Source organism: Sturnira hondurensis, unplaced genomic scaffold (genome assembly GCF_014824575.4).
Source record: "Sturnira hondurensis isolate 20B ecotype Veracruz unplaced genomic scaffold, ASM1482457v3 Scaffold0004136, whole genome shotgun sequence".
Classification (NCBI taxonomy): domain Eukaryota; kingdom Metazoa; phylum Chordata; class Mammalia; order Chiroptera; family Phyllostomidae; genus Sturnira; species Sturnira hondurensis.
Genome location: NW_028076767.1, coordinates 1,027,747 through 1,055,563, shown reverse-complemented (window position 1 = coordinate 1,055,563; position 27,817 = coordinate 1,027,747). Strand labels below are relative to the sequence as shown.

At 39.1% G+C, this 27,817-nt stretch overlaps 1 protein-coding gene across 3 annotated transcripts in view; it reads left to right on the top strand.

Annotated features, from left to right (window-relative positions):
- Positions 1–27,817, top strand: part of ADAM23 (ADAM metallopeptidase domain 23) — a 147,976-nt gene that overhangs the window by 51,181 nt on the left and 68,978 nt on the right. For all 3 annotated transcript variants that reach the window (XM_037043500.1, XM_037043501.1, XM_037043502.1), the window contains exon 4: positions 24,488–24,551. In XM_037043500.1, coding sequence (XP_036899395.1) covers positions 24,488–24,551 — 64 coding nt within the window. The remainder of the gene's footprint in view (positions 1–24,487; positions 24,552–27,817) is intronic.

Genomic DNA, 27,817 nt, shown 5'->3' with positions numbered 1-27,817 from the left:
TGTCCCCTGCTGGAAACTGGCCTGCAACCCAGGCATGTGCCCTGACTGGGAATTGAACCACGATCGTGTGGTTTGCAGGCCCATGCTCAATCCACTGAGCTACACCAGCCAGGGCTGAGAGCTTTAATTTTTTTAAACAGAGCTTTAATTTTGACACCGGCATGAAAACGATTACGTTTATGTTTGTGTATTCGTTTTCTGTCTCCAAGAACAACATGTGGCTTTCATGAACTTCCTTTGAATCATGAGAGGAGGGGCTAGATAAATTCTTAAACACCTTGCAGTGCAAATTCCTGGCTGGCTCTTAAATTTCTCCTTATCCCCCCTGAGTGGTTTTCTTCTGTATTTCAGAGCACCTTCAGGCCGAGGGGTCTGATTCTTAGACTGAACTGACTTATCACCTCCCTTTTTTCTATCTTTCTGTAGTTTTTTTACCTCCCAGTCTGAGTTTCGTACTTAAAAGTCACTCACTTTTGGAGACTGAATATTAGTCTACTTAATTCAGTCATTAGCACTTCCTATCCTGAGATTGCTGTTGTTCTCCCCTCCCCATGAATAACCAAGGTTCTGTTCATACATGTTCACCAAGAATACAAAATAAGATTATCGATTATTTTCTAAGTAGAAAAGATTGGAAAGTTACAAAAAGGATTTTTCTAGTACTTGAAAAGTGCCATTTTAAGCACACAAGAAGTTATTTATAGTTTTCTGTGCCAGTGTTCAGTAGTATTAACCAGTAGGAGGGTTTTGCAGTCTAAAAATGGTGTTTTGAAGTCTGTAAGAACTGTCTGCGAGGTGAGAGCAATCTCAGGGTGAATTCTGCCCGATTTTTGCGGTCTCATGTTTTATAGATGACTTTATATGGTCTTTTAATATACATCTTTATAGATGAACTGAGTGCAGTCTATTAAGAGAACAGTTCATAACCATTAGGAGATATAAAATCCAACATGTTAAATATAATTTAGCTTTATTTCTAAAATTGCATTGAAATATAAAAAGTGTTTTCACATGCTGGCTTGGTATGCAGTAACTTAAACATGTTTTTATTGTCTTCTTTGGAGAAAATATTAATTAAACTATGTAAAAATGAAAATTGATGTCAAAAATTAATCTCTATCTGAGCTGATGGTTTTGAGAAGAATCACAGAAAAAACACATTAACTTTCTTTAGTTTGGAGAGTGATGGTGGTATGTAGAAAAATAATCTAAAAACCATCAGCATTAAAGACCATGCCTTTTTACTTATTATTTATTATATTTATTATTAACACATCAGCCATTTAAATCTGGTTGAAAATTCTCCTTTTGTGTCCACACAGCAGGCACCTGTGTTTAAGGCTGTGCCCTTTAAGTTGGCTAAGTTATTTGGCCATTGTCTTTGTTCAAAATCAGTCACTGATGAATTTATTTAAAAACATTTCATGAATAGCTGTAGATATTTTCTTCTGTATTACCTATGAGCCAACAAAAATATTTCCTCTGTGTTTTCCGGATTTAAATTTTTTTAAAAAGAAAAGCGTGTATTTTTCTCAATAACATGTTATTTACTGAATCATTACTATGTAAAACAAAGATGGTAAAATCAGTATTTTCCATTGAACTTGAAGAGCAGTAGGAAAGAAGTCAAGCATCTGTAAATATACTGTATTTTGGCGATTATGATGGATATTCCTTTAACTTTTCCATAAACTTCAGGAGGTTGCGGTAACATAAACATTCAGGCCATTAATCATCTTCCTCATTCATGGCACACCATATCACCGGTCTGGACAGAGCCCCAATATTTCGTAATGTTTTCACTCTTGTCATTTCTAGTCCTCTTCTTATTTTCCCCACCCCTGTTCTAATCGAGGCAACAGTCCCCAAGTGTCTTACATGGGACTTTGTCTTAAGACAAAGTCTTTGTCTTTACATGATCTCTTATTTGTATGTGTTCTTATAAATACAGATATGTTATAGTTTGGGGCATATAATTTTGTTTTCGATAATAAGTGTTATGCTACAAATCTCTACTCAACATAACATTTGAAGAGCTTTGCCTTCAACTGTATACATCTAGTCCGTTGTGTCTGACTGTAGAGAGGATCCTGTGGAGTGTATCTAGCCCTCTTCTGTTTCCTCAGGAAGAGAAATCTAGGTTCCTTTCAGCTCTTTGCAACCACAGTCCATACTGTAATGAACCTGTGGACCTGCTGCCCATGAACCTGTGTGAGAATTTTTCTGGTGCACATATTCAGGAGCAGCATTCAGGACACAAGGCAGAAAGGTGCATGAAGTCTGTGAAATCACTATTTTAAAGGCAGGACATCTCTTACGCTTGGCTAGAGAAGACTTCAGGTCTTTTGAATAGATTACTAAATGTTGATTTATATACAATGCTATTAATTTTGGTTATTTCTTTTTTTCTGGCTGTAACACTAAAAAGCAACAGATTAGTAAGAGCTGGCTGTTGGGGCAGATGTGTACTTGATTTAAAGCACTGCAGACTTGCCCCGCGGAAAGGCTGCCTTTTTTCTGCTTTTGAGCAAAGCACGATGCTCAGTAGAGTGTTCAGATCCCGTTCATTTGTGGGATGGACTAAGTGACTATTTTTCCTCCAGGCATACTTATTCTCAGTGTGTTGGGAAGCTAATTGCTTATTTTTATTGGATAATGGCTTCAGAAATATAAGCGTAAACCTTATGAGGTGAAGCAGTATAAATTAGTTCCCTGGAGATTGCATTAATTTGGCCAAGCCACTGTGATCCTTGGGGAAATGGAGTTTGACTTTTCCAGTGCACTGTGTTGTCTGATGTGGTCATGGTGCTAATTTGAACAGTTAACATAATTAAAAAGGAGAAGCATATTCACTTTGCAGAATTGTATTTATATTTATTTTAAGCCGAGGGTCATACCATATGCCAAGAGAGAGACTGTTACCTGTGGGGCAAGAAGAAAAGTTTCCATGGACGCAATAGTAGAAGAGGTAAAAAGGCATTGTCTGAAGGTTGGTTGAGAGGAGACACGGGCGAGAAAAAGACGAGAGATGAAGGAACACATGCCCCATCAGCACCTAGAACCATGCCTGACACTAGGTAGAGGAGAGTCATTATTTGTGCAGGGAATAAATTACTCGTGGGGTGTGGCGGAAAACGTGATTTAGGTTTGTAGCATTCCCGTTCCACCACCGGGGGAATGCTCAACTACTCTGAGCCTCAGTTTATTAAACTGTGAACTGAGAGGGGTGGGAGGCCTAACCGAGGTGTAGTATGTGAAAGAGACTGGCGTGTGTCAGAGACACTTAACAGGTGTTTAGTTCCTGCAGCAGAGTGCACTTTCCACTTCCTGCCCATCTGGCTGCAGTCTTTCTGATGGCGAGGGTATTGGTCTCTGAGCAGGCTCATTTTCTGTTTTTCTGTTCATGGCAGCACTTGATTGAAACTATAGTAAGGTTTCTATTTAAAAACCACTGGAAATGATCACAGCTCCACTTACACATTTATGCTTGTGGAAACTATGTAAATTTTGGCCTATTTTCTCCCATCACCTAACACCTATAAGGGCTATTTTTGAAGGTTTTACATTGTGAATCTTCATTTATATAAGGTTGCTGGGGAATGGACTGTTTTATGTTGAGTGAGTTTTCCAGATAACTAAAGCTTATTTCTGGATATAGTAAGCTTAAAAGAGTCACTTTTGAAAGAATTTTTCTAAAATGGGTTAAATATTTTCCTGTTTCTTTGATAGACTATATATTAGATATAATTTAACTTTTTAAACACATGCAAGGTTATTGTTTCACCTGGTTGACCAACTGTATAATATATATCACACCTTTTTCTTGCTGTAGGCTATAATTTTACTATCAGTGAACCTGTTCTTTCAGCCCAGCTCTTACTAATTTGTTGCTTTTTAATGTTACAGCCGGAAAAAGAGATAAGCAAAATTATTAGCATTTTATGCAAACCAAGATTTAGCGACCTTGAAATAAAGGTCTTCTCTAGCCAAGTGTAAAAGATGCCCTACCTTTAAAGGATTGATTTGCCTGTGTCCTTGGTGCTGGCCACGACCCAGGTGGTTAAGAGTCTCGGGAATCTGAGGCCTGGGGAAAAAGAGGTATTATTTTACTTTATAACAGAATAACTTCAGAAAGGTAGCTATCAATTGGATACATGCTTTGTAATTTGTAGAGCCTGTTGAATTTTCACCAAATTCCACAGTGACAGGTGAAGGCCCTAAAATTGAATCATAAACTCTTTTGCCCAAGGTGGCCTGGTTTATATTGAGTCCTGGGTCCTAGGACTTCAAAATTCCAGGCCACTGCCATTGTCATTCTCTTTTCCAGTCTGGGGCATATTGCCTATTGGGCTTTTATGTATATGACTCTAGATAATGTACATGGGATTATTTAACTGTGCATTTTGTATCTAAATATTTCAGATTATTTAGATAGTAAAGAGTAAGTAGGAAGAAGAATGAGTATATCAAAAATTTGATGAGTATTCTGAGACTGAGAATGTAGGTTCTGAGAAATTAAATACCAAATGTCATTTCCTTAAGGCTTTCTCTCCAGGCAGGCATTGGTAGAGCCTAGTGGCTTACAGAGCGAGAAGGGACTATCAAACCTTCCAGTTACCTAATTTGCAAGTGGTGTATATTTGCAAACCAAGGCTCTTGACAGTGATGGTTTAGGTCTGATTTTCACTTTCAGAATTATCGGCAAAAGGATACAAATGTTGACTCAAAGTTTGCAGGACTTGGAATCCAGGCAAAAAAAAAAATGACAGTAATAAGCAACTTATCCATCACTTCCGGTGTGTCCTGCAGTGCACAGTGCCTTTTGTGAACTGACTCACTGAATCCTCACAGCAACGCATGCCCATTGTACCCACTCTTTAGAGAGGATGCAACTGAGGCACAGGGAGGTCAGGTCTTGCACATGAAGATTGCACTTCTCGTTAGCAGTAGTTCTGGGATTCAAATCAGCATTCTGGCCCTAGAGTTCCATTGCTTCTCTAAAGAGGAAGCCTCGTGCAGTGCTGAGTGTACAGAGAATCCAGGTTTGAGAAAGTTGGGTGGTCTTGTGGGACCACTCTGATTCACGTGCATTCATGGGAATGCCTGGCCTCAGTAGAGTTGTATTTTGACATTTTATAAAATGGATCATCCTGTGAAGAAGGGTTAGATTTAAAACTCAGAGTTCTCCTACAACCCAGCATCATTTCTTTCCCATCAATTAATATAAGCCTCACAGGCCACCAAGAAGTTCCTTGGAATTTCTTACCAAGACTCTGGACAAGCCAGTCGTTACATTTCACCATCCCACCATCCCAGTCTCTCCAGACCAAAGGCAGTCTTTATCTGGATGGTCGTTCTTTGTTGAGCAAGTGCTGTCGAAGAGGGGGCTTATGGGAGGGGTCAGTTACCATAAGCTGACCCTGGAGAAGGAATAAACAGGGAGCAGGGTGGGGACACAAACAGTAGTGACTTCAGCTGAAAAGTGAAATGGGATGGCCTTTAAGCCTCTGTTCCCAGGTTCACCGCCTGGTTGGTGTGTTCGCTAGGCAGAGGAGAACCTCAGTTTGAGTCTTTCCCCAGGGCCACTGTACCTCCTAACAATGTAAGCTATTAAGCACTTTCCTACTCCTGTGTTCCCACTCTCCAGCCTTTACTCGTTCAATTTTTTTCTCAGTTACAGCTTGAACTCATGTTGAGGTAAACAGGCTACCTTCATTGAATTTTACCTTCTGCTATTGCAGATCTAGTCTTTTTGTTTTCATGGCTGTTTGCTCCCTAAAGGATAAGGGCTCCCATGCTTTATCTCAATTAGAAAAATTGTTTTTCACTTCTCTGTTGCTGACAAAACAGTTGAACTCATTAACAGGTATGTAGTTATGCCCCTTAGCATTGTCTGAGCGGAATGAAAAAAATTGTTTTCTACTTAATTGTACTTGTATTTTCACACTGAACAGTAGGTATTTGTTAAAATTAATGATGGTAAAACCTAGAAGTATACGTGAAAGAGGATGGGATGGCTAAATTTTTTTTAAATGTAAGAAGGTATTCACAGGCCCTGAAAGACATTATGGGATGGTACACTACCTTGCAGTAAGAGGAGGTTCTTTTCAATGTTGACATAGTTAGAAATAAAGACAGGCCTTTTGTTTTTTTTTCCAAGGAGAAAGTAGAGTTCAGGTTTTGGCAGTCGACAAAGCCATGGCATTCTAGATGACAAGTTGCAATCAGAGCCTTGCCAACAGCATTTACTGAATAGAGTTTTCCCAGGTGGTTCATTGGAAAGTTTACTGTTCCTTTTTCCCCTTTTTTATTGAGTTTATTGGGGTGACATTAGTTAATAAAATTAACAGGTTTCAGGTTTACAGTTCTATAATACATCATCTGTATATTGTATTGTGTGTTCGCCACCCCAAATCAAGTCCCTTTTCATTACCATTTATTACCCCTGTACCCTCTCCTACCTCCCCCCACCTTTTTTTTGGCTTACTGTTGTTAATGAGATTTTGCCTGAATGTTCAGTGTCACGTATTTTCAAGTCATAGTTTTATGCTTGTGTTTAGTATTACTGGAATAAAAAAACGAAAACGTGCTTTTTAGTGTGTAAGTGTCTTTCAGCTTTGCAGGAGTGTCCTTTCTTCCTGGTAGACTTTATGCCAGTCCATATATTTATAACCTAGGAACCGACAGGTCTATAGGGCAGTGACCACCGTGCAGCCTGCTTGAATTTCCTTTACTTCTAGGCCTGGTTTCCAGGGGAGATAAGGGTATGAAGGGGACGGGGAAGAGGAGACATGAAGGGAGCTTTCTCCTTTTTTTGGAATTGCCTAGTTCACTTTAAATTTCTTTCCCAACAGTACTTAGGAAAGTTAAGGACTTAGTAAAATAAAGCCCTCTGCTTCTCAGATCTCACCTCATTAAAGCAGATGTTAGCATGCACTTACCTAGCACTTACCTAGGTCTTCGTGCTGAAATGGGCATTTTGTGTTTGAGTGGTAAAGACCTGGTCTTGTTTTTGAGAAGTCAGCAGCAACCTAAGACTTGTAACAAGAGCACCTCGGGAGCTATGGATTATTCTCTCACCTTTTCTCTCTGAGATCACTGGTAAATATCAGTCTTATTGATTTCTATCCTGAAGCAGGATTTCATTACAATGGCAGCTTGCCAGGACAAAGTAAAGGGGTTCCCGAGCTACGTCATCCTCAGTACCAGTGCCACAGAGCTGTTGGTACTGGGTTGTCTTGTAAAACTCAGCAAATGGCAGCTGTTTTGATGAGTCCTTTTTGTTGTCAGAACTCTTTGAACTCCTGACACAGAAGAGATAAATCAAAAACAGTTTTCCTAAAGAAATATTTGTTTTTATAAAAATGGTAGTGCTCATTATGAAATTCAAAGTCAATACCAACAAAAGTGGAAAGAAAAAGTTAAAAATTACACTTCAGAAGTAGCCATTACTATTATTTAGAAAAATTAATAATTAACATTTATAAATAATAATGAATTAATGAGAACTGTGCATAAAGATGAAAGGTATGATAGATGGTTTACAAAAGTAGGAGTAATTTGTAATCGTATTTTAAATATAAATAATTAAATTTAATATTAAATTTAACAAAAGAAAGAAACAAGGGAAATTAAAGGAATTGATGAAGGTCAGATAAATATTTCTTCATAACAAGAGATATTACTTGCTTAAAAAGTCCCAATAAAGTAGAGAGCACTGCTTGGAATAATTAACTAAGGTTGTGTATTGGAGCGAAGAAAAATGAACACACTTATACTTCTTCCACCTTCTTCCTCACCTATGTTACAATACTCTTTTTACTTTGTCAGGGTTTACAACGTCTGCATTTTTTGTTCCGTAACCACAAATCTCACAGTGAATATTAGTTCTTTACTTAAGGGATTTAGCACCCGCCCTTAGTCCTTTTACCACAGTCTCTTCATTCTTCCTGGATTATTTGTATTTTGCTTGACTGGAACTAACTGGAAAGTATATTGTTCAAGATAGATTTTAGGGTATTGTATTTCATTAATTCTTGAATGCTTGAAAAGGTGTGTTTATTACTCATACTTGGAGAGTATGTAGTTGGCTGGATATGAAATTTTTGAGTCCTACTTTGCCCAGGACTTTATGGCTATGGCTCCCCGTCTCAGGGCTCGGGCAACTGCTGTGAATGAGTCTGAGGCAACCTACTTTTCCCTCTTTAGAGAGCTTTCTTTTTTCCTCTTTGCACGATTATCTGATTTTTCCTTATCAGTAACTTCCCCAGGATTAATAACACTATTTCATGCTAATGGTCTTTATAAAGGTTTCCAGGAACATGGTTTGTCTTTTTGAGCTGCAAATCCAGGCTTTTTAAATTTTATTTTAGAAAATTTATGTTCTCTTTGTGCCTGTTCCCTTCCGTGTGTTTCATCCTGTTCGTCGGGAATGTCAACATTGTGTGTGTGCTGTCCTCTGTTGCCTGTCATCTCTGTCACTTTATCATTGCTTCCTGCTTTCCATTTCATGTTTCCAACTGCATTTGGATCCTTGTAATGTTTATTTTTTTTTCATTTTCCTCTGGAGCTTTGCCAGCTTGCTTTTCATCTTATTCTGTTCTATTTTGATATTTCTTTGAGCTCCTTTTTAAAAAGAGGTCATTCTATAAATTTTTTAAGGCCACCGAGAAGTATTTATTCGAACATTTCCTCTGTTCCTTGTGATGTGATATATATATATCCTCCATCTCCCTGGCTTTGGTGCTTCCTTCTTTCCTTCCTCAGTATCTACGATCAAGTCCCTGTCCGTTTCTTTTTCGTTATGATGGCTCCATGCCTGGGGGTAGCTGTTTGCCGAAGCACAGTGTGGGAGAAGAGGGCGTGGCGACTGGGCTAGAGGGGTAAGCCAGGGTCCCACGGCTTGTTTGGGTTTGTTGCTTTCATTATTCCTCGCTGGTCTGTAACTCTCCTTTGGAGAGGCACATCTCTCAACAGGGTCCTGCAGGGGCGTCTGGAAGAAATTGCAGAGCCTCCTTTGGCCTCTGTGCGGTGGGCAGGTGTTGGCCCTTTGACCCTCCTCCTTCCTGTCCTTCAGATCACCTCCAGGAAAGGTCCTCTGACCTGGTCAGATTCTGGGGAGATCGGCGTTGGCTCAGATTTCCCAGTCTTCAGCTTCGTAGTTTTTAGTAGCTTGAACTCGGGACCATTTCTTTTCATAGGGAATGTGTAGTAGTTTTGTTTATTAATCAGCTTTTTGTCCTCTTGTTGTTATTTATAAGGAGCTTATAATCTGAACATGAGAAAACACAGTGATAGTCAAAGATGGAAAGTGAGAGGGAGGGAGACATTTCCAGTCTTTGGAAGTATTTTGCCCGTTATGCGTGATTTCTCTTAGGGGTGCTGTAGTGGCAGTCACCTTGAACTTATAAAAGGGATGGCTTGGTGATAATGAGGGTCCAGTAAGTTAGAACTTTCACTGGGCTATGCAGTATGAGGGAGAGGGGGCAGGGATTTGGGGTATTTAGAGTGTTCTTTCAGTGACATCTGTGGTGAAATTTAGGTAACTCTAGAGAATGACACAGTACCTAGAATCCAGATGAAAGAGCTAGAGAGAACTACTGTCCACAGGCTTATTTTCTGAGGTTATGGGATAAAAAATTAGAATTACCTTTTATTTTTTGAAAAAACAGCCTGATCAGTATTCTTTAAAAGAATAAACTAACTAAAATTTATTTATACTTAAGAAATGTAAGAATGATTGGGCATGAGGCAACAGAAAAAAAAGTCTCATTGTACCATTACTTTACTCAGTCCTTTCTGACTTCAGATTGCAGTTTAGTGTGGATATTTAAATTATTAGTCATCTCAAAATTACCCTCCGGTTTTAGATGTTATTAGTCATCCAAATAGGCCATTAAGTACCATTCCATAGCCCCAGCATTTCAAAAATTGTGTATAAAGATAGAGCAATTTACAATACAGATCTGACGCATTGAGCATGCATGTGAAAGAACTCCTAGGACAATTTCTTTTCAGAATTATTGGATGTTCTAAATATCTAACAATGTAATACATTGTCTTTGATGAAAAATAGGAACTCTGAAAAGGTTTTATCTGGTTGAGCATCAAACGTCTAGAAGTGGCTTGTATTGTCTGCCATGACACAGTATATTTATGACACAGTCTTACTTGTCTTTGAACCCACTGGTAGTGGTGTCATCCATGACTTCCACCTTCCCCTGTGCAAATACATCTTTTAAACAATGGGAGCATGTGGGAGTGAGACAGGGAAGGCATTCGTGTGCACCACAATTTCATAAATGTTTGTAAGTGACGATCAAAACGACTGAGACGGATATTTTCCAGTCGTGGCAGTTTTGGTTGTTGAAAACCAGGATTTCTTTATAATAATTAAGTTGAAGTTTGTAGACTGTTCCATTGAAGGGTGTGGGATGTATCACCTGCTGCAGCTGTGCTCTCTGTGCGGGTTAGGTTACCTTGCACCACCCACGTTCTTCCCTGTTTTAACAGAATTCCTTGGAAAACCTGTGTGGAAGGGTTTTGTCTCACCCCTTTAATCTTTTGACCGTTAGCTCTCTGGTTTGAAAGTTAAATATTTTGATAATAAAATCACATATAGTTCAACTCCTGTCAGTCCTATTACATTTTGTTGCATTTCTGTACTTTCTTTTTTATACTTTGGTATCTTCCAAGAACTTTTCCCTTTCTAAGTTTTATTCTTTTAATAGAATGGACTCCTGCATGAACACTGTAGTCTAAAAATGGCCTAATAAGCCTGCTATTTTTAGAGGAGGAGAAAGTTCTTTGCTTTTTGTTCTCTCCGTGCCTTTCACCTCCCACGGATCCTTCAGAGACTTCCCCCCTCTGGTTAGTAGTGCTAGTTTTTGCATTTTAGATGCCTTTTCCTCTGTCCATTTCTGGCTCAGTTTGACTCAGAATTTTTAATGTCAGAATTGTACTGGGTCCTTCTGTTTCTATTACTTACAGATATTTTGGATTCCTTTTCCTCTATTAAAATGATGAAATATACACATAAAGCAGTGGAAAGATATCTTTGCAGTTTAAAGACTGATAAATGGGCATTCACACATACCCTCCATGCAGTTTGAGAACTAGAACATCACCGTTGTCTTGGGTGCTCTCCATGTGTCCTCCGCAGACGTATTTCCTTCACCCCCCCACCCCCCAGGTAACAACTCATCCTAAACCTTCTGTAGGAAGGAGATTGAGGATTTTTCTCAAAAAGAAAAATTAAAGTGGAAAGAAAAATAGTAATACCAAATAATAAAAGAATTATCCAGAGAAAATAAAGATATGGAAGCATGTTTATTTCCTGCATTCTATAGAGGAAGAGTTTGTTTAGGGTTGTAAGAGGAATCAACCGACTGTGAAAGGGTTCTGCTGTTCATGCTGTCTTACTGAAGTCAGAATTAGGGTGAGACAAAAGGTTCGAACATATATAATGAAAGCATGCAGTACACTGTCACCCAGTCTACCCCTGTCCGTGTTATAAGGAACCATTAGATATGTCCTGTTTTGGTCTGCCCCTTTGAGAGCACACCGTTTCCCTTTGCCTCATTGACCCCTGGTCCTTGAGGATATATACCAGCAGCATTTCCATGTCTTACTGTTTGTTGTAGGTAGTATAAGGCGGTACACACACACACACTCCTTTCATAAAGTTCTAAGTAGGTGTTGAAACTATATCGAGGCCTGCCCTTAGCGTGGTCTCCATCCTTCATCCATCATTCATTCTTCTTTCAGCCCTACATTCCCACTGTTCACAGGCTGACTTTTGGGATTGGCTTTTGCCTTCATGAATACTTATCTGTAAGACAGAGACAGAAAGGGGTCTGAGTCTCAAAGATTTTTCCCACCTGTGCCCTGTCCTGTCTCAGGCCCTGCCTTACTCATCTAGGGGCTAAGCTTTGCTTGTAGGGCATTCAGCTTCTTGTGGATCCCCCAGACTGAAGTGTGGTGTGCCATTGTGCCTTATCTTTTGTTTCCTCTGATTCTCCTGGATTGTTGAGGCATCATCAACAAAACTTTATTAGAATGCTCCTTCTGTGTAGGCAACAATATCGAGAACTGTGGATATAACAGTACCTACCCTTTCTATCTGATGTCAGTTCTGGCTCATTTGCGTATCAGATGTTCACATGCTGGTGTGATCTCTATCCTCCTTATGTATTCCAACTCCTGATAATTCTCTTGATCTAGAGTTTTGACTCTACCAGACTACTAGGGTCTGGCTTCTTCTCTGAAAATAGTCCACTCCATTTTCTACCCTTGTTGCAAGTTACCAACCTTGGTATGTATGACTTTCTTGGATATGAATGAATTCACATATGAAGGGTCATTCTCCTTCCCCATCATCTCCAATCCTACCCACTTTACTATCAATACTCAGTGAATTTGCCAGAATGGATCACATATAGTTGTTAAGACTTTTCACCAGGGTTCCAAAAATGTCTGGTTTAAAGATTAAACTAAAAATAGTTTGTCTGAAAGGACCTAAATAGAGTAATTTCTCCTTTTTTCTGTGTCAGTCTCCCTGGGATTTGGCTGCTTCTAGAATCTTAGAAAAGTTTTGCTTTTGGTTCAAACATTGAGAGGCATTTTAGTGGTAAATGGGTAAGATTGTTTATATGGACTTAAAATTTTAAGACAATTAAATGAAAGTGGTGTGGCTGGAGGAGAAACCCATTATAGAAATTGTCTTAAAACTTGGATTTATAGATCTGTTTTTCTTCTCTTTTTTGGCTGCCACTGATTTGATTTTATTACTGACACATTATATATGTTAAAAAAAGAAGGAAGGTAGCTGCCTATAAATTACTTTAACTGACTTTTGAGATATATTTAGAAATCAAGAAAAAAAAGAAATCAAGTGCAAAAACTTAATGATCTGATCAGCTTTTGAAAGATGAAAATTCAGTTGTTGTATTAACAGAAAATGTACAGATTGTATCCTTAGACTAGAATAGATTAAATTGACCACCTATAATTAGTACTTTATACGTTTTTCAAAGTGACATCAAATTTCATGAAATTTGCTTATCATACATTACTTATCATAAGTACTTAGTTTTGTCTGTTAACCTTGGTTTCCAGTATCTATGAAAAAGCATGTTACTGTGACTTTAAGTTCTGTATATATTTTTAGTTACAATCTAGCAGTTTTGTACTTGTGTTGTCTGATTTTCAATACACCACTTAAATGGGTTAGTGTTGGCACAAAGGTGGCTTTAGCAGACCTGGATCATTAGCGCTCAGATTAGTTTCTTTCTTTTTTAAAAAATATATTTTATCGATTATACCATTACAGTTGTTCTATTCCCCCCTTCATTCCCCTCTACCCTGCACACCCCCTCCCCCACCCTTCCCTCCCTTTAGTTTATGACTACGAGTCACAAGTTCTTTAGATTCTATATTTCCCCTACTATTCTTGCCCTCCCTCCTATTTTTTACCTACTGTCTATGCTATTTATTTTCTGTACCTTCTCCCCTCTCTCCTCCCCCCACTCCCCTGTTGCTAACCCTCCATGTGATCTTCATTTCTATGGTTCCACTCCTGATCTAGCTGTCCTCTTGGTTTGCTTTTGTTTTAGGTGTGGTTGTTAATAACTGTGAGTTTGCTGTCCTTTCACTGTTCATATTTTTTAATCTTCTTTTTCTTAGATAAGTCCCTTTAACATTTCATATAATAAGGGCCTGGTGATGATGAACTCCTTGTATTTGATCTTATCTGAGAAACACTTTATCTGTCCTTCCATTCTAAATGAAAGCTTTGCTGGATAGAGCAGTCTTGGCTGTAGGTCTTTGGATTTCATGACTTGGAATACTTATGACAAAGATTTTTATTCATTTTTAATCTCATGTGTAGAAAGAGTTTACACCTTACTTTACTTAACACCTTAGAAACTTGAGGTGTTAGCTTTTGAGGTTGAGGTACAGAGAAACGTGTAGAATTAGAAAAAAAATGATAAATAGCTCTTTACAGTATCCAAGGAGTGCAGATGGAACTGTTCTTTCAGCACCATTCTGGAAAGCCCAGGGCCCTGGCCTGGTGTAGGGACAGTTAATTCTTTGACAAAGCACGCACCAAAGGATAAGGTGTGTGCAGTAACAGACCCCAAGTTCCACCTTACCACAGATGTGTTTTTAGGGTAGGAGACGAGGGCAGTCATATGCACATTCACTATTTTAGAGTTGGAAGTTTCTTCAGAGATCCTATAATTCAACATTCTTATTTCTGTAAGGAAGAAATCTTGCTCCACAGTACTGAGGACTTCTCCAAGATCTCAGAGATGATGTGTCAGAGTCAGGCTAGGAAATGAATCTCTTGATTCCCGTTTGCCTATTTATTTATTAATTTATGTTAATTTATTGAACAAACAGATAGCTCTGGGTGCCTGTTTAGTCCAGGTATTCTTCCATGACTGAGGCTGTAACAGTGAGCAAAACAAAAAGTTTATCAGTTAGCACTCTGATAAATTACATTGAGTCTGAAAAGGGCACATGAGTTGGAAGAAATTCCCCTTTGAGAGAAGCTACAAGTGAATGGTAGTTTTTCCAATAAATTCTATAATATTCAGAAGTCTATTATCTTGTTATTATTTTGAACTAGTACGTAATTTGGAAAAATGAAAGTTTCTCTTCAGTTGAGAAGTTAGTTGGCCATTAGGCAAATTTTTACTTTTGATCAGAAAATCAAAGGCTCAGTGAATAACTTTCTGATGCTCTGAAATGTGCTCAGAACTTGAGAAAAATTTGAAGGTCATTTTTCTAAAAGGTAATTAAAAATAGGTGCCATTTTTGTATTATAATCATTTCGTTCTTGCTTGAAGAATTCATTTAAAAATTCTTCTTTTTCTTCCTCCTTCCCTTCTATTTTTTGGTATGTTGTGCTCTTAGCTGCCATATTGGTTTGATATTACCACAGTACCATGTTTCCAATTGCTACATTGGGGTAATTTCTTAAACATCTAACATTGAGGAAGGACTATAGTTATCATCTCTAAAAGTCCCTCTGTTATATGAATGAAGGATACCATAAATGCAGAATGTTGTTTTGCTTAGTACAGAGAACTCTGGGGTGACAACTTCAATGCTTCTTCTTTTATGGGGCTGTGCAGGCTTGTCTGTTGTCTTTCTCGTAGGACTTGCTCTGCAGAAGATTCGACTCTCAGGTCAGCCAGCAGATGTCACGCACGCTCAGACTGTAGCAGCACAGGAGAAAGAAGGGGTTAGATACTTCAGCACAGCCAAAAGGAGGGAAAGAGCACACACACACAGTTGTGGTTGCTTTATAAAGGTCTTGCTCTTTATTAAAACACCATACAGTTGCAAAGTGCATACTAACATTTGCATAACAAATTTTAGGACAAATATCTCTACAACAAACACATTTAAAGAAATGGAAGTATTGAAGTCAAAACTAAGCAATCTCTAATCTTTTCTTTGACTTTCATCGGCTTCATTTTTTTCTCTCATTCAGTCTTTGGCCATTAATAGAATGAGTGAAGGAAGGTTAAAGCTACAGGTTTTTACATGTGCAGAGGCCTTTTCTTAGTGCCTTTGGTCTTTTGCCATTCTCTCCTGCTGCTAGCATTAATTATTTTGCAGATGGCTCTAATAGCCCCACTAAAGGAACCTTGTCTGTGTTCAGCCGTTCCCAGGCCCTAAAGTCTCTGTGGTTTCTGAGGACAGAAATGCAGTATATGCTCTCAGCCCTTATAAAGAGGAGAGCTGTGTTTGGCCTTCCACGTTCTGAGCCCTGGTCCTAGAGGGCACTTTACTTTCAAAGTTCCCACTCCTTGCTTAAACTTGTGTATGGACTGGTCCAAAATGTGCCTCTTTAACACCATCACCCCTGCGACTCATGCTCTGGTCTAACTGGACGGTAGTTGTGCCTTGAATATGGCTCCATCTTTTCCTGTCTTGTGTGTTTGCACACCCAGGTCCCTGTCTGTGTGGCCTGCTCTTTCCTGTCTGTGTTTTCTGGTCCATATTTTGTCATGAATTTGCCCTGGTCCTACTTTTCTTTTTGAAAAGTTCCTAATCACCTTAGTGGAAATCAACTTCTCCTTTGGAACAGCTTGATGCTTTGTTATGATAGTAGGGTATATGCTGCCTTGTCTTTTTTTTCCTACATTTTTAATATTGTTGTTCAAGTACAGTTGTCTCCATTTTCCTTCCAGAGTGCTTCTACCCTCCCCCTTGGCTTTGTCCATGTGTCCTTTGGTTTTGTCCATGTGTCCTTTATAGTTGTTCCTGAAAACTGTTCCCCCTTTTCCCTCCATCATCCCATCCCACCTCCCCTCTGTTTACTGTCAGTTCGTTCATTATTTCAGTGTTGCTCGTTGTATTTTGCTTGCTTGTTTGTTCTGTTGATTAGGTTCCACTTATGGGTGAGATCATATGGTATTTGTCTTTCACCACCTGGCTTACTTCACTTAGCAAAATGCTCTCCAGATCTACCCATGCTGTCATGAATGGTAGGAGCTCCTTTCTCTCTGCTGCATAGTATTCCATTGTGTAAATGTACCATAGTTCTTTGATGCATTCATTTACTGATGGGCAGTTGGGTTGCTTCCAGCACTTGGCCTTGTTTTATTTTAATTGTGAGATTATAATCACCTTGGGGCTAAGGACTCTTTTTCTATTTCCCTTTCTGTCCTCACCCCAACCTTTTTGGGGGGTATTCAGGGAACGTCGGTCACATTGAGTTGCAGGGAGAGGCAGCTGGGCGGCCACTACTCCCTGTGTGGTTGGTGGTGGGGTTGTCAATATCTGTGGCTCCTTTTCTTTCCTGGGCCCGAAATTAATCATGAATCCATTCCCTTCCTAAAGGAGCTATGTTTCTCTTCCTTTAAAAAACATACCTTGTATTATACAATAAGGTGCTATATGTTCATTGTAAACATTTTAGTAATTACGGACAAACAAAAAAGTAAAAACCATTGGAAGTTTTACAGGAAGCAATAGCCCACTATTATATAGGGTGTATATCTCTACAGATGTTTTTCCATGTGTGAATATAAACATATAAGCATATTTTTAAAAAGTTAATATTATCATAACATTTTCTTAATTTTCTCATTGAATGATGTTGTGAACTTCTTTCCCATCTTTCTAAGTGTCTGTAAAAATAGATAAACCTACTCACGAAACCTACTGTATCATTTATAGAGAATAGCCATATATGTGCATGTATTTACTCTTGTCTAATTATTTCCTCAGGAAACCTTTATAAGTAGTACTTATAAGATTATAAAAACTTACATATTTAATGGGTGAACATGCTTTCAGGGTTTTTGATGGCTATTGCTAAATTGCCCTCTACAAAGACATATTAACTCATGTTCCCAATAGTAATGTGCACAGTGCCAGTTTTCCTCCATTCTTGCCAGCTCAGGCTACTATCATTCATTTTTATTCTTTGAAGTGATGGGGGAAAGTGGTCCCTCGTGGCTATTTGAATGTGCAGGTCTTTTACTGCTAATACAACTGTAGATTTGTATATGATTGATTACTTTTAGTATTTCTTTTTTTGGTGAATAGCATTTTGCACATTATATTTTGTGAATTGCCTGCCCATGTCTTTTGCCCGCTTTCTGTTGGCTATTTGTTTTTGTGTGTTTTTGGCTCCTTATGTGAAAGATACCAACCCTTTGTTCATATATTTTGGAAATGTTCTGTCTCAGTTTGCCTTGAAATTTTGTGGTATCTTTATAACTTATGAAAATTAAAAAAAATTTTAAAGTCATCTTTTAAAAAATGATTTCTGGATTTAATGTAATGCTTAAAACAGTGTCTCCTTAACAGTCAGCTATATTTTTATAGTAAATTTATAGCTTTATTTTTTAAACCTACCTATCTTTAATGAGTATATTATTACTTTGGTATAAGATTTGATGTAGGGACCTAATTTTCCCAAAATGTTAATCACTTGTTCCAAACATATTTATTATTTATTTACCTCATTTTTCAGACTATAAGATGCCCCCTCCACAATTTGGGAGGAATAGTGGCTGTTGAGTTCTGTTTACATTTACATTGGTGAACTATTATGTTATTTATGTTACTAAATATTTTACCACATTTTTTGCTTCAAAAATTTTCCCCTATTTTTCTTCTTTAAAACCTAGGTGTGTCTTATGGTCCAAAAATTGTGGTATTTTCTTCTCTACCAATTTAAAGCGCCATTATTTTCACATTTTACATTTCGATGTGAACTTGAATCTCTTCTCAACTTTCTCTTTTGCCCTTTGGGGTGTCTGTCTCACAGGTCAGGGCTCTCTGTAGTGTCGTTACTATAGTAACATATAGGGTCCTATTATTATTTATCTTTTTAAAGAAATGTTTGGGTAGTGATAAACATTTACTGTTTAACATGAAATTTAGAATAATTTTGTCCAGTTAAAAACTTTCTGAGATTTTGTTTGGGATTACATTAAAATTATAGAATATATGCATATCTATACATACGTATGTGCATGTATAAGTATTCACATACATAATAAATATATAAAATTTGTTGCCATTGTTGTCGTTGTTAGCAGAGACTTTCTTCCAGCGAACTGCAAGGCTGTTTCGCTAATGCATGTAGAAATGTATTTTATTTTTGCCTATTTATCTTATAACGGGCCACCTTCCTTAACTCTATTGTTTTTGAGAATTTCCCCATTGATTTCTTTTGTGTTCTTTTCACCATTTCATGCATACCTTGGAAGAACAGATACTGTACAAAAATGTGCAGTTTTTCTATACATGCTAAAAATGAAAGAGGTTGGGAGTTCTTGTTCTGGGATGTAGCAAGAATTGGATTTGGAGGAGAGTCGTTGCTTTCGTACACAGTTACCAGGGGGCAAGGTTGTGTACAAAAGCAGACGTGTCCATTCCCTACAGTTTTAGTATGTGTTGTGCCTGGTTTAATAATTGTATAAATAAATGTTGCGCAGATCAGAAAATAACCTGGATTAGCAGTATTTGACAAACTATGATATTCATTATTTGAAAATTATGCATCAGAGCATTTTATTGTGACTGCATTGAAAAGATGTACCATCTTTATTTGGACGCCAGTTTTCTTTGTGTCCAAATTTTTTTTCTTTTGTTTCATGACATACGGAGGTAAAACCACAAATGTGAGAGTAACTACAATTCTGTCACAGGAGTTTCAGAATGACTGGTGTGCTTGTAGAGGTACTGGCAGCCACTCTCGGATTGTTTTTAGTCACTGCATATGGTCAGGTTTAAAAGTTGGAGAGGAGAGCCCTGGCTGGTGTACCTCAGTGGATTGAGCGCGGGCCTGCAAACCACATGATCGCGGATCGATTCCCAGTCAGGGCACATGCCTGGGTTGCAGGCCAGTTCCCAGCAGCGGACTCATGAGAGGCAACCATACATTGATATTTCTCTCCTTCTCTCCTTCCCTTCCTCTCTAAAGATAAATAAATAAAATCTTTAAAAAAAGTTGGAGAGGAGAAATTAGACATCTTTCAGTTTTATTTAATTAAAGATGTTTCTATTGATGCCATTTTCTCTGGAAGGAGTTCACATTTATTTGTGTTTGTTTATTTATTAATAAATTCATATAGGTTTCAGGTATGCAACTGTATAACACATCATCTGTATATTGTATTGTGGGTTCATCACCCCAAGTCAAGTTTCTCTCTCTCATCACATATCCCCCTTTACCATCTCCTACCTCTCCCAACCTTCTTTCCCTCTGGTAATCACCATACTGTTGTTTGTCTAAGTATTTTTTTTCTTAATCTCTTCACTCTTTTCACCCAGCCCCCCAGCCCATTCCCTCTGACAGCTGTCAGTCTGTTCTCTGTATCAGAAAGGAACTCCTAACCAGCTCTTCTTATTGGCTAATGAAGCTTGCTCATGTGTGGACACTCAGCTTTTATATCACCTTAAGTTTATCTCTTATTTCTCTCCTAACTTTGCCTTTCTCTACTTCCCTATCTGTTCATTTGCAGCCTGCCTATCTTTCCTGTTCTGACTATACTGCAGCGTTCTTAACTGTATTATGGGGCATGGGGCCACCACCTATGAGATGCAGGAGTGTCTACACATTGAAATTTCTGCTGCAACTTCTTAGGTGGTTTAGGAACTCATGAAATGCCCATTGTGACCCTTAAAGAAGCTTCCACCCCACATCCTGCTCATGCTAGGAGTGTTCCCCACCTTCTGGGACATTCGCCCACACTCCCCAGCCCTTGCCTAGCACGCCACGTTTGCTTGATCTAAGACAAAGCCTCAGTTCAACCTATAATCGCTTGTACCCACTGAACATACTGTTTCTATACTCTTAAATCTCAGCCTCTCCATGTCTACAGGATTTTAACACAGCTTAAATTCTCACTGAAGTGTTGACATCCAAAGGAGTATATATTTTTGAGTCAAAACAGTGTTTCGTATAAAAATGTTTTTAGGTGGGATGAGTCTAACTTTTTCTTAAAACTTGAGACAAGTGGTGATTGAATGTCATTTTCCTTTTTAGGTCTATCATTTTCAAAAGGAAAGCAATGTAAGGGCAGAAGGACTATTGTAAGGTTACAGGCTTCTTCTGCGTGTGCGAATGTACTGAGTTTAAATTCTGTGTCTCTCTTTATTACAACTTGCAGCATTTAATAAAGTAAAATATGTGTGTTAATAAAAGGAAAAAAAGAGGAGCTTAGAGTGTAAAGAGAGAGTGGGTACGTGCTGCGATGTACAACGCTGTTACTCTGGGTGCTCCACGAAGTGGAGCGTTTCCACAGTGGCCGGCCTTGTTGTTATTACATGGATGAATGTGAGACCTGGTGGGGAGGGAGGCGGGGGACTTCCTGGGTGAATCTGTTCAGGACCATTCGAAACAGTCAGGGTTCCCAATATTGAGAAGTTAAACACTGTCAAAGGATAATCACATGTGTGAATTATGAAAATGGATACTAGTCGCCCTCCTTTCTCTCTACACATAATTTTCACTCTTTGTTCACATAGATATTGACTTCTGTTCCAGTTCCAGTTTGAATACCTATGAAAACTGATTTCTATGTTTAACCACTGAGAATTGAATTAGGATATTTGTGGCACTGTTTACTTAAGAACAAAGGCATTGTGTGGCAAGGAGAATGGCTGGTCTAGACCTGAGAAGACCAGGGTATTAGAGTGATCATGAACTCACAGCTTCCTAGCTTTCAGTCTTGGGCTGTTGACTCCTCTCCCAGTGTCTACGTCTTGATATTATACACTGAGAGAGGGAACTTAAGGTGCCCGGTCACGGTTGTCTTAAAACAGAGGCCATTTAAGCAACCACAGAACCCAAAAACAGCTGGTAAAGGAGACATACTCACAAACTACTTATTTAGTGGCATCTCAGCTCTGGGGTCTTCTTTACCCATGGACTAGCCTGATCTTCCCTGTAGAACTTGATGTGGTGAGTACCTTAAATTTGAGCTTTATAGTAGGGTGAACACGTGTCCTACTTTCCCCAGGACAGTCCTTCCTAATTGATGTCTATTATTCTGGCATAATCATTAATGGGTCTCTTTTGTCTCCCATAAATGGCCTGATTTGGATGATAAATTATATGGTCACCCAGTTGTTAAGCCTTGGTGCTTGCTACCATTCTAGATTTTTCCCTAGCTCTGCTGGTGAAGGAATGCACTGTTGGCCTCTAGGTCCCTTCAGAACGACATGTGCTGCTTCCAGCAATCCGCTGAGTCCAAATCACAGATACAGCCTGAGGGCTCAACAGTTCATTTCAGAACTGGAAGTTCTGGGGACTGGTAGTTGGACTATCTTTTATAGGGAAGTAAATGATCTCTCATTTATGTAGAACAGATGATTCCTTGTGGTCCAGGGTATGGCTTTCCTAGCAGTCTTCTTTGTAACCCCAGGCCCTGTTACTTATGCTGTCTCATTCTGAACATCATGTTTGGTTATGCCACTTACAGCCTTTCACAACGAGGTTCCGTAGAAGGAGCCTATGATTCTTTCTTTAAAGTAAGGGATTCGAGTTATTTTCCAAAACACTAGAAGCCATTCACCCTTCATGGTGGGGGCCTGGCATCTCGTAGATGCTGCTGGATGTTTGCTCACACAGCACACGTTGGCTGGGCTTACTGTGCACTGGGCATCGTGTGAGTGCTTGATACGAGTGACAGAAGCAATTTTAAAGGAGGGGTTGCCGTGGTCAGCCAGGAGGAAAGGATGGCACCGGTGGGGATGTGTGCTCTTTACAGGCGGTCGGGGGATGTGATGATGCAGAGAATATGGTGTGATTTTACGTTGCTCCGTGTCTGTCACAGGCTCCTAGGGAAGGAACTGTTTTTCTTCCTCAGTATTCCCAAATGCCGTGGGTTTTAGAAACAGCTATGTAAATTGGGGGTGTGGGGAGAGGCTCTTCAGAAAGGAGAAGTAGGATAATTAAAGTGACCTTTATCAGATCTGGCAATTAATGGTTAGAAAACTATCTGCCTTTGTAATTACAAGCAAAAGTAGTAGACTAAAATAACTTTATATTTGCAACTCTTAGACATGCTCCAGTGATTGTGTGGTGGAGAATTTTGAAAGTAATGAATTACCTGTAGAGAGAGGTAATTAGCATGCAGTTAGTGAAGACTCTCTGTCTCTTGGTGTCACAGAAGTGTTCCTCGGAGAAATGGTACTGTCAGTGGCCCCGTTTGTGTGTATTCACAGTGCCGGTCGCTGACTTCATTAACTAGGTATGAAGGAAGTTTCTGCACCTTGTCAGATAGTCCCAAGGATATAGAGTTAAGAATTGTTGTTATTTTTTGCTCTTATTCACATTCTTCAACAGGGAATGAGTATGTACCATAATTTAGTTTTGAATATAGAATCATCGGTAGATGCACATTTGGTGATTAACGTCATTACAAACACCTGTCCAAGGCACAGGCATGTGCTTTGTTTCTCTGGTGCAAATGTTGGCCTTCAGCTCACCCAGGGAATCAGGCCCTTGCAGGTGCCACTCCCAGGTTCTCTGCTGCCTGGCTCTGGGCCTCCTCCTGCCCTCCTCATCGGCTCATTTTAGAACTATATCGAGTGCAGCTCTCAAAATGATGCAGAATCGTTGAGTCCTCTGAGATGTTGGTTAAAGAAGTAGTGTCAAGAGTTCCTAATAAGAAAACCTACAGTTAGGTAGAATTATAGAAAACAGACGGTCAGAGCAAGAAGGGATCGTCTGCTCCAGCCCTTCCTCTTGCAGAAGAGGAAATAGAGCCTACAATTAGGGTGCACATCTGGCTTGTACTAGAACCTTCTGTTGTCCTTCAGTTACCCTCCTGATTACATGAGTTAATACCCTTACAGTCCTTAGAACAGTGCCTAGGACATAGTAAATGTGAGTTACCACTTGTTATTTTTAGGAGCAGAGTTTAAATAAGGATCCAAGTACCCTAAAACAGCCCTGTGTTCTTTTAGATGCCCATATTTTGTGTGCCCCACGTTCTACAGGGGGGAATGTATGTGAAGAAGTTGGGTTAAAATCGAGAGTGACAGCTTCCACACCATCACTGTGCATGTGCTCTGTGCTGAGTTCTGGGCTAAGCACTGTGCATGTGTTTTCATTTAATCTTCACACTCTTTCTTGTTTCCATTTGACTCACATAAAGGCCGAGTCAAGTAACCTATCCATGGTCACACTGCTGTTAAGGGGCTGGCTAGGCTCTGAATCCCACTTTGTCTGACACCAAAATCTACACACTTAACTTTTATTAAAAAAATTTTTATTTTTTATTAAAATTTTTATTTTTTATTAAAATTTTATTTTTTATTAAAATTTTATTTATTCTAAAATTTTATTTTAGTAGTTGGCAAATTGGCCCAACTACTTGTCCTTGGGCCAAGTCCAGCCATACCTGTTTTTGTATAGTCCTTGAGCTAAGAATGCTGTTTTTTACATTTTTAACTAGCTGAACAAAAACAAAGAATACCCTTTCATGATGTGTGAAATTATGTGAAGTTCAAATTTCAGTGGCCATAAATGAAATCTTATTGGAACATAGCTTGTGTTTCTATGTTGCCTGTGGCTGGTTTGTGCTACAACAGTGGAGATGAATAGTTGTGTTAGGGAGTTGGCCTTTATTCTGTACTCTTTCTTGGTGATTGTGTCTTATGAGATTCTAATTATTTAGATTATTGTAGTGGGATTTTATAGGGCCTATCTCCTCCTGCTAACCTGCCTTTTTTGTTTGTTCTATGTTAATCAACATGTCCATTAAGTGGTGAATAGTGGGCATAAAAGATGTTCACCCTTCAATTGTCTATGTCTTGTGTTTTTGAACAGACTGAGGAATGAGTTCCTGCTGGATAACATCTGAAACTTGATGAAACTGCTTTTCACTTTGGACTGTAGCTATTTGTGGTGCATATGCCTCTCACATTCATCTACTGAGCTGATTATTGTTAAACCTCCAACTATCTTAGATGCAGAAATCACTCCATTTTCTTTCCTTTGTAGTGATTTGCTGTCTTCTGATTATGTGGAGATTCACTATGAAAATGGGAAACCACAATACTCTAAGGTATGGTTGACAGTGTATGGAAATCCTGTAGTATAAATAGATATACTTAATCATAAACTGTTTAGTGCATGCTACATTGTTTTGATGTCTATCTTAATAAAATCATCTATCCTCTTACACAATGGTGCAAAACTTCTATATTTTTAATTTTAAAATCTATTTAGAACAAGTTTATGAAAATTTACAAATGTTTAAGATTCTGTGTATTTAGGCCAATAAAGAAATGTTTATTGTTTTGTTTTATATACAATATCTTATGTAAGTGAATGGGAGAAAGAGCTATATACAGTTTTATATCAGCATCTTAAATTAGTAGATTACCAGGCTGTGGTCACAGAAAGTGAATGATAAGAGTGGATGGGTTATTGGGATGAGTATTTGATCCGAGTGACTTCAGTGCCCAAGAAGGTGGGGGAGGGAAAATTTAGGGAGTGCCTTCCCTTTTAACCTACACAACAGTTCTATCAGGTGGATGTTGTTACTCCTGTCATGCAAAGGAGGAAATGAAGGCAGAGAGAGGGAACATAAACCTGCCAGTGAGCATTGGAACATAAAGGTGATTGGGTACTTGATTTCCTTCAGTTGGAGATTCACTTTTGTCCCCTTCAGGGAGGATCAATAAGGGGCAAGTGGATTTAGGTAGAAGCGAGCAGATTATTTGTATGTGAGGAGATTATTTGTATGTGAGGAACAGTGATCTCTACCCATCCAGGTAAAAATCCTTGGAATAGCAGCATGCAGACTCGGATCTATAGGAGAAATCTACCGAGTGTCATGGAGCCGAAGCGGTGTCCATGGCTATCCCAGGCATGGGAGAGTAGACGACAGTGGGGAATAATCCGACAGCCTCGAGGCAAATCGTTAATTGGAAATACTGCCTGGGGGACATGGCATCACTCAGGATTTGTAACTGTCCAATTAACAGTGGTCAAAACTGTGATTTGATGTGTTCCAAACCTTTGAATTTTCTGCCCCAGAGTAAGAACTTCCACATATTACTGTCACTGGTCTGTCTGTTCTTGCCTTAGGCTGCATCTGGGGGTGGGGGGTTTGAATCTCCCTAGAACTGAATGCCGTGGAAAGTGAGCAGAAATGCTAAATCGAGCAAGGGAATGGCGCTTCCTGGCATTTGTACAGAAGCCCCAGCTTCTGTCCCCGTGCCAGTGCAGGGGGCACTGCAGATGCCGAGTCATGAGTCTGGAACAGAGGAGACTGTGCGAGAACTTTATAGACTCAGCAAACGAGCCACCTTTGCAGGCTGCAGTAACTGGATCCAAACTTCTCACTAAGAAGTGTGTGTGTGTGTGTGTGCGTGCGCGCGTGCGTGTGTATAATTTTAGAACAGAATAGCTAATTGGCTCCCGAGGTTATTTGAGGTGCCCAAAGGAGGCCTTATCATTAATAACAAGACACATCAAATCTTGTGTTGGTTGAAACTAAAATTTAAAACAAAAGGTGGCTCAACTCTGGCAAAAGAAATGTCCCTTGCAGTTCGTTTTCGTGTTCATTGCACTTCTCCTGTTTATGACCCATTTTCTCTAAACAGGTCATGAGCCCAAACTTGCTTCATGTATAATGAATTAATGGGAACAGTCTGTTTTTTGTGTGTTTGTGTCTGTATATAATACCCACCAAAGCCGAGATGTTATTGTGGACACTGTCGTGCAGCGGGATGTGGTAACCTGACAATATCACAAACATTTTAGCATTTATTAAATAATCCTCTAAACTTTTATTTTTAAAAATACATAATATTTTTCCAGTTTATTTGCTATAATTTGTTTAAAGTTCACATAGCAATAGACAGTTAGACTGTTTCCAGTCTTTCACTGGATGGAGAACTCTAGAGAAAGGCTTTCCATGTACATTTGAACACATCTTCGATAATTGCTTAAGGATGAACTCCAGTCATGGGATTTTTGTGGGTTGAGAGTGGCATATTGTTTTAAGGTTTTTGTTAGACACTGAGTTTTTCCTTCTGAGGGTTTGCGTAAATTCATATTTCCACTCCTGTTACATACACATTTTTAAAAACTATACATTGCCTTCCATGTTGCTTGAGAAAAATCTTTGTACCAGAAATTAATGTCTAAAAATGGCTAGGTTAAAAAAGCCTGCTCTGTGCACACTTTCTTCCAAATAATTCGCACACACACACACACACACACACACACATGTATGCACTAGTATTCACATGGTGAGAGAGAAACAGATTCACTAATAGCCTGTTCAGCGTTGAAGTTAAATATAAGTGTGAACATTTAAAATATTCTGGGAATAATTTTCAAACAAAATGTTGAATCCACACTTTGAAGAATCTTGTCTAGGTTTTCCTACTTCATCGCCACCCTGCTCCTACCTAGTTCCCACCTCTAGCTAAGAAGAGGCTCTTGCCTTAGCCTTTACTTTTATTGGAAGAAAGTGGGTTACAAGGGCGTCTTTCCTTGTGAAATAAATAAAGGAGCTGGAGAGGGCATCCACTTCAGTAGGTAGGTAACCTAGCCTGGCTGCTAGGTAACCAGTAAGCACATAGGGAAGACTTTTGTTCTGCAACCGACTGAGGAATTGCTTTTGTTAGAGTTTCTAGCACAATGCTTTGCATGTGATGTGCAGCAACCCCTTTCTTGATTTGTTGATTAACTTTGCTGATGAACCTGTTAAAAATAAGTTAATTTTTAATACTTTGTATCTTATAAAAGAATTAGGCACCTATATGACAGTTTAAAAGTACTTTCAAATGTAATGTATTTCTATTAAATCCCTTTTAGGTGAACCATTAACTTTAAGTGCTTGCTAATTCTTTGGTTTCTCTTCTGCTTATAAAAAGAACTACCACCCACACAGCAGGGGAAGGGTGAATAGATGGATGCAAGGCTCCCAGCCCTACTTCCCTCTACCTTATTCCTCCTGTACTTTGGGGAGACTGTCCTTTCCTAGCTCTGTTTTCTCACCCGGGCTTCTTCCTGTTGCCTCACTCCTTACCCAGGACAGAAGAGCACCTTAATTGGTGGGAGAAGAGTTGGGCATGTCCGTGTAGTCCTTTCCTCTCTGTATTTTGTGAGATCCACCTCTCTACAGGAAGAGCACCTTCTCTCTACTTTCCCACGGTCTCAGTTGTAAATGGTAGCCTGTGTGTGCATGGGGTGGTGGGTGAGGGGTGGTCGTCCCATGACGCCTGGGGTTGGCGAGTCTGGCCAACTTGGGGGTGCAGCCCTAGTAGGCTTGTTGGATCCCCAGCTAATCCTCTCTAGTATAGTGCTATCAGA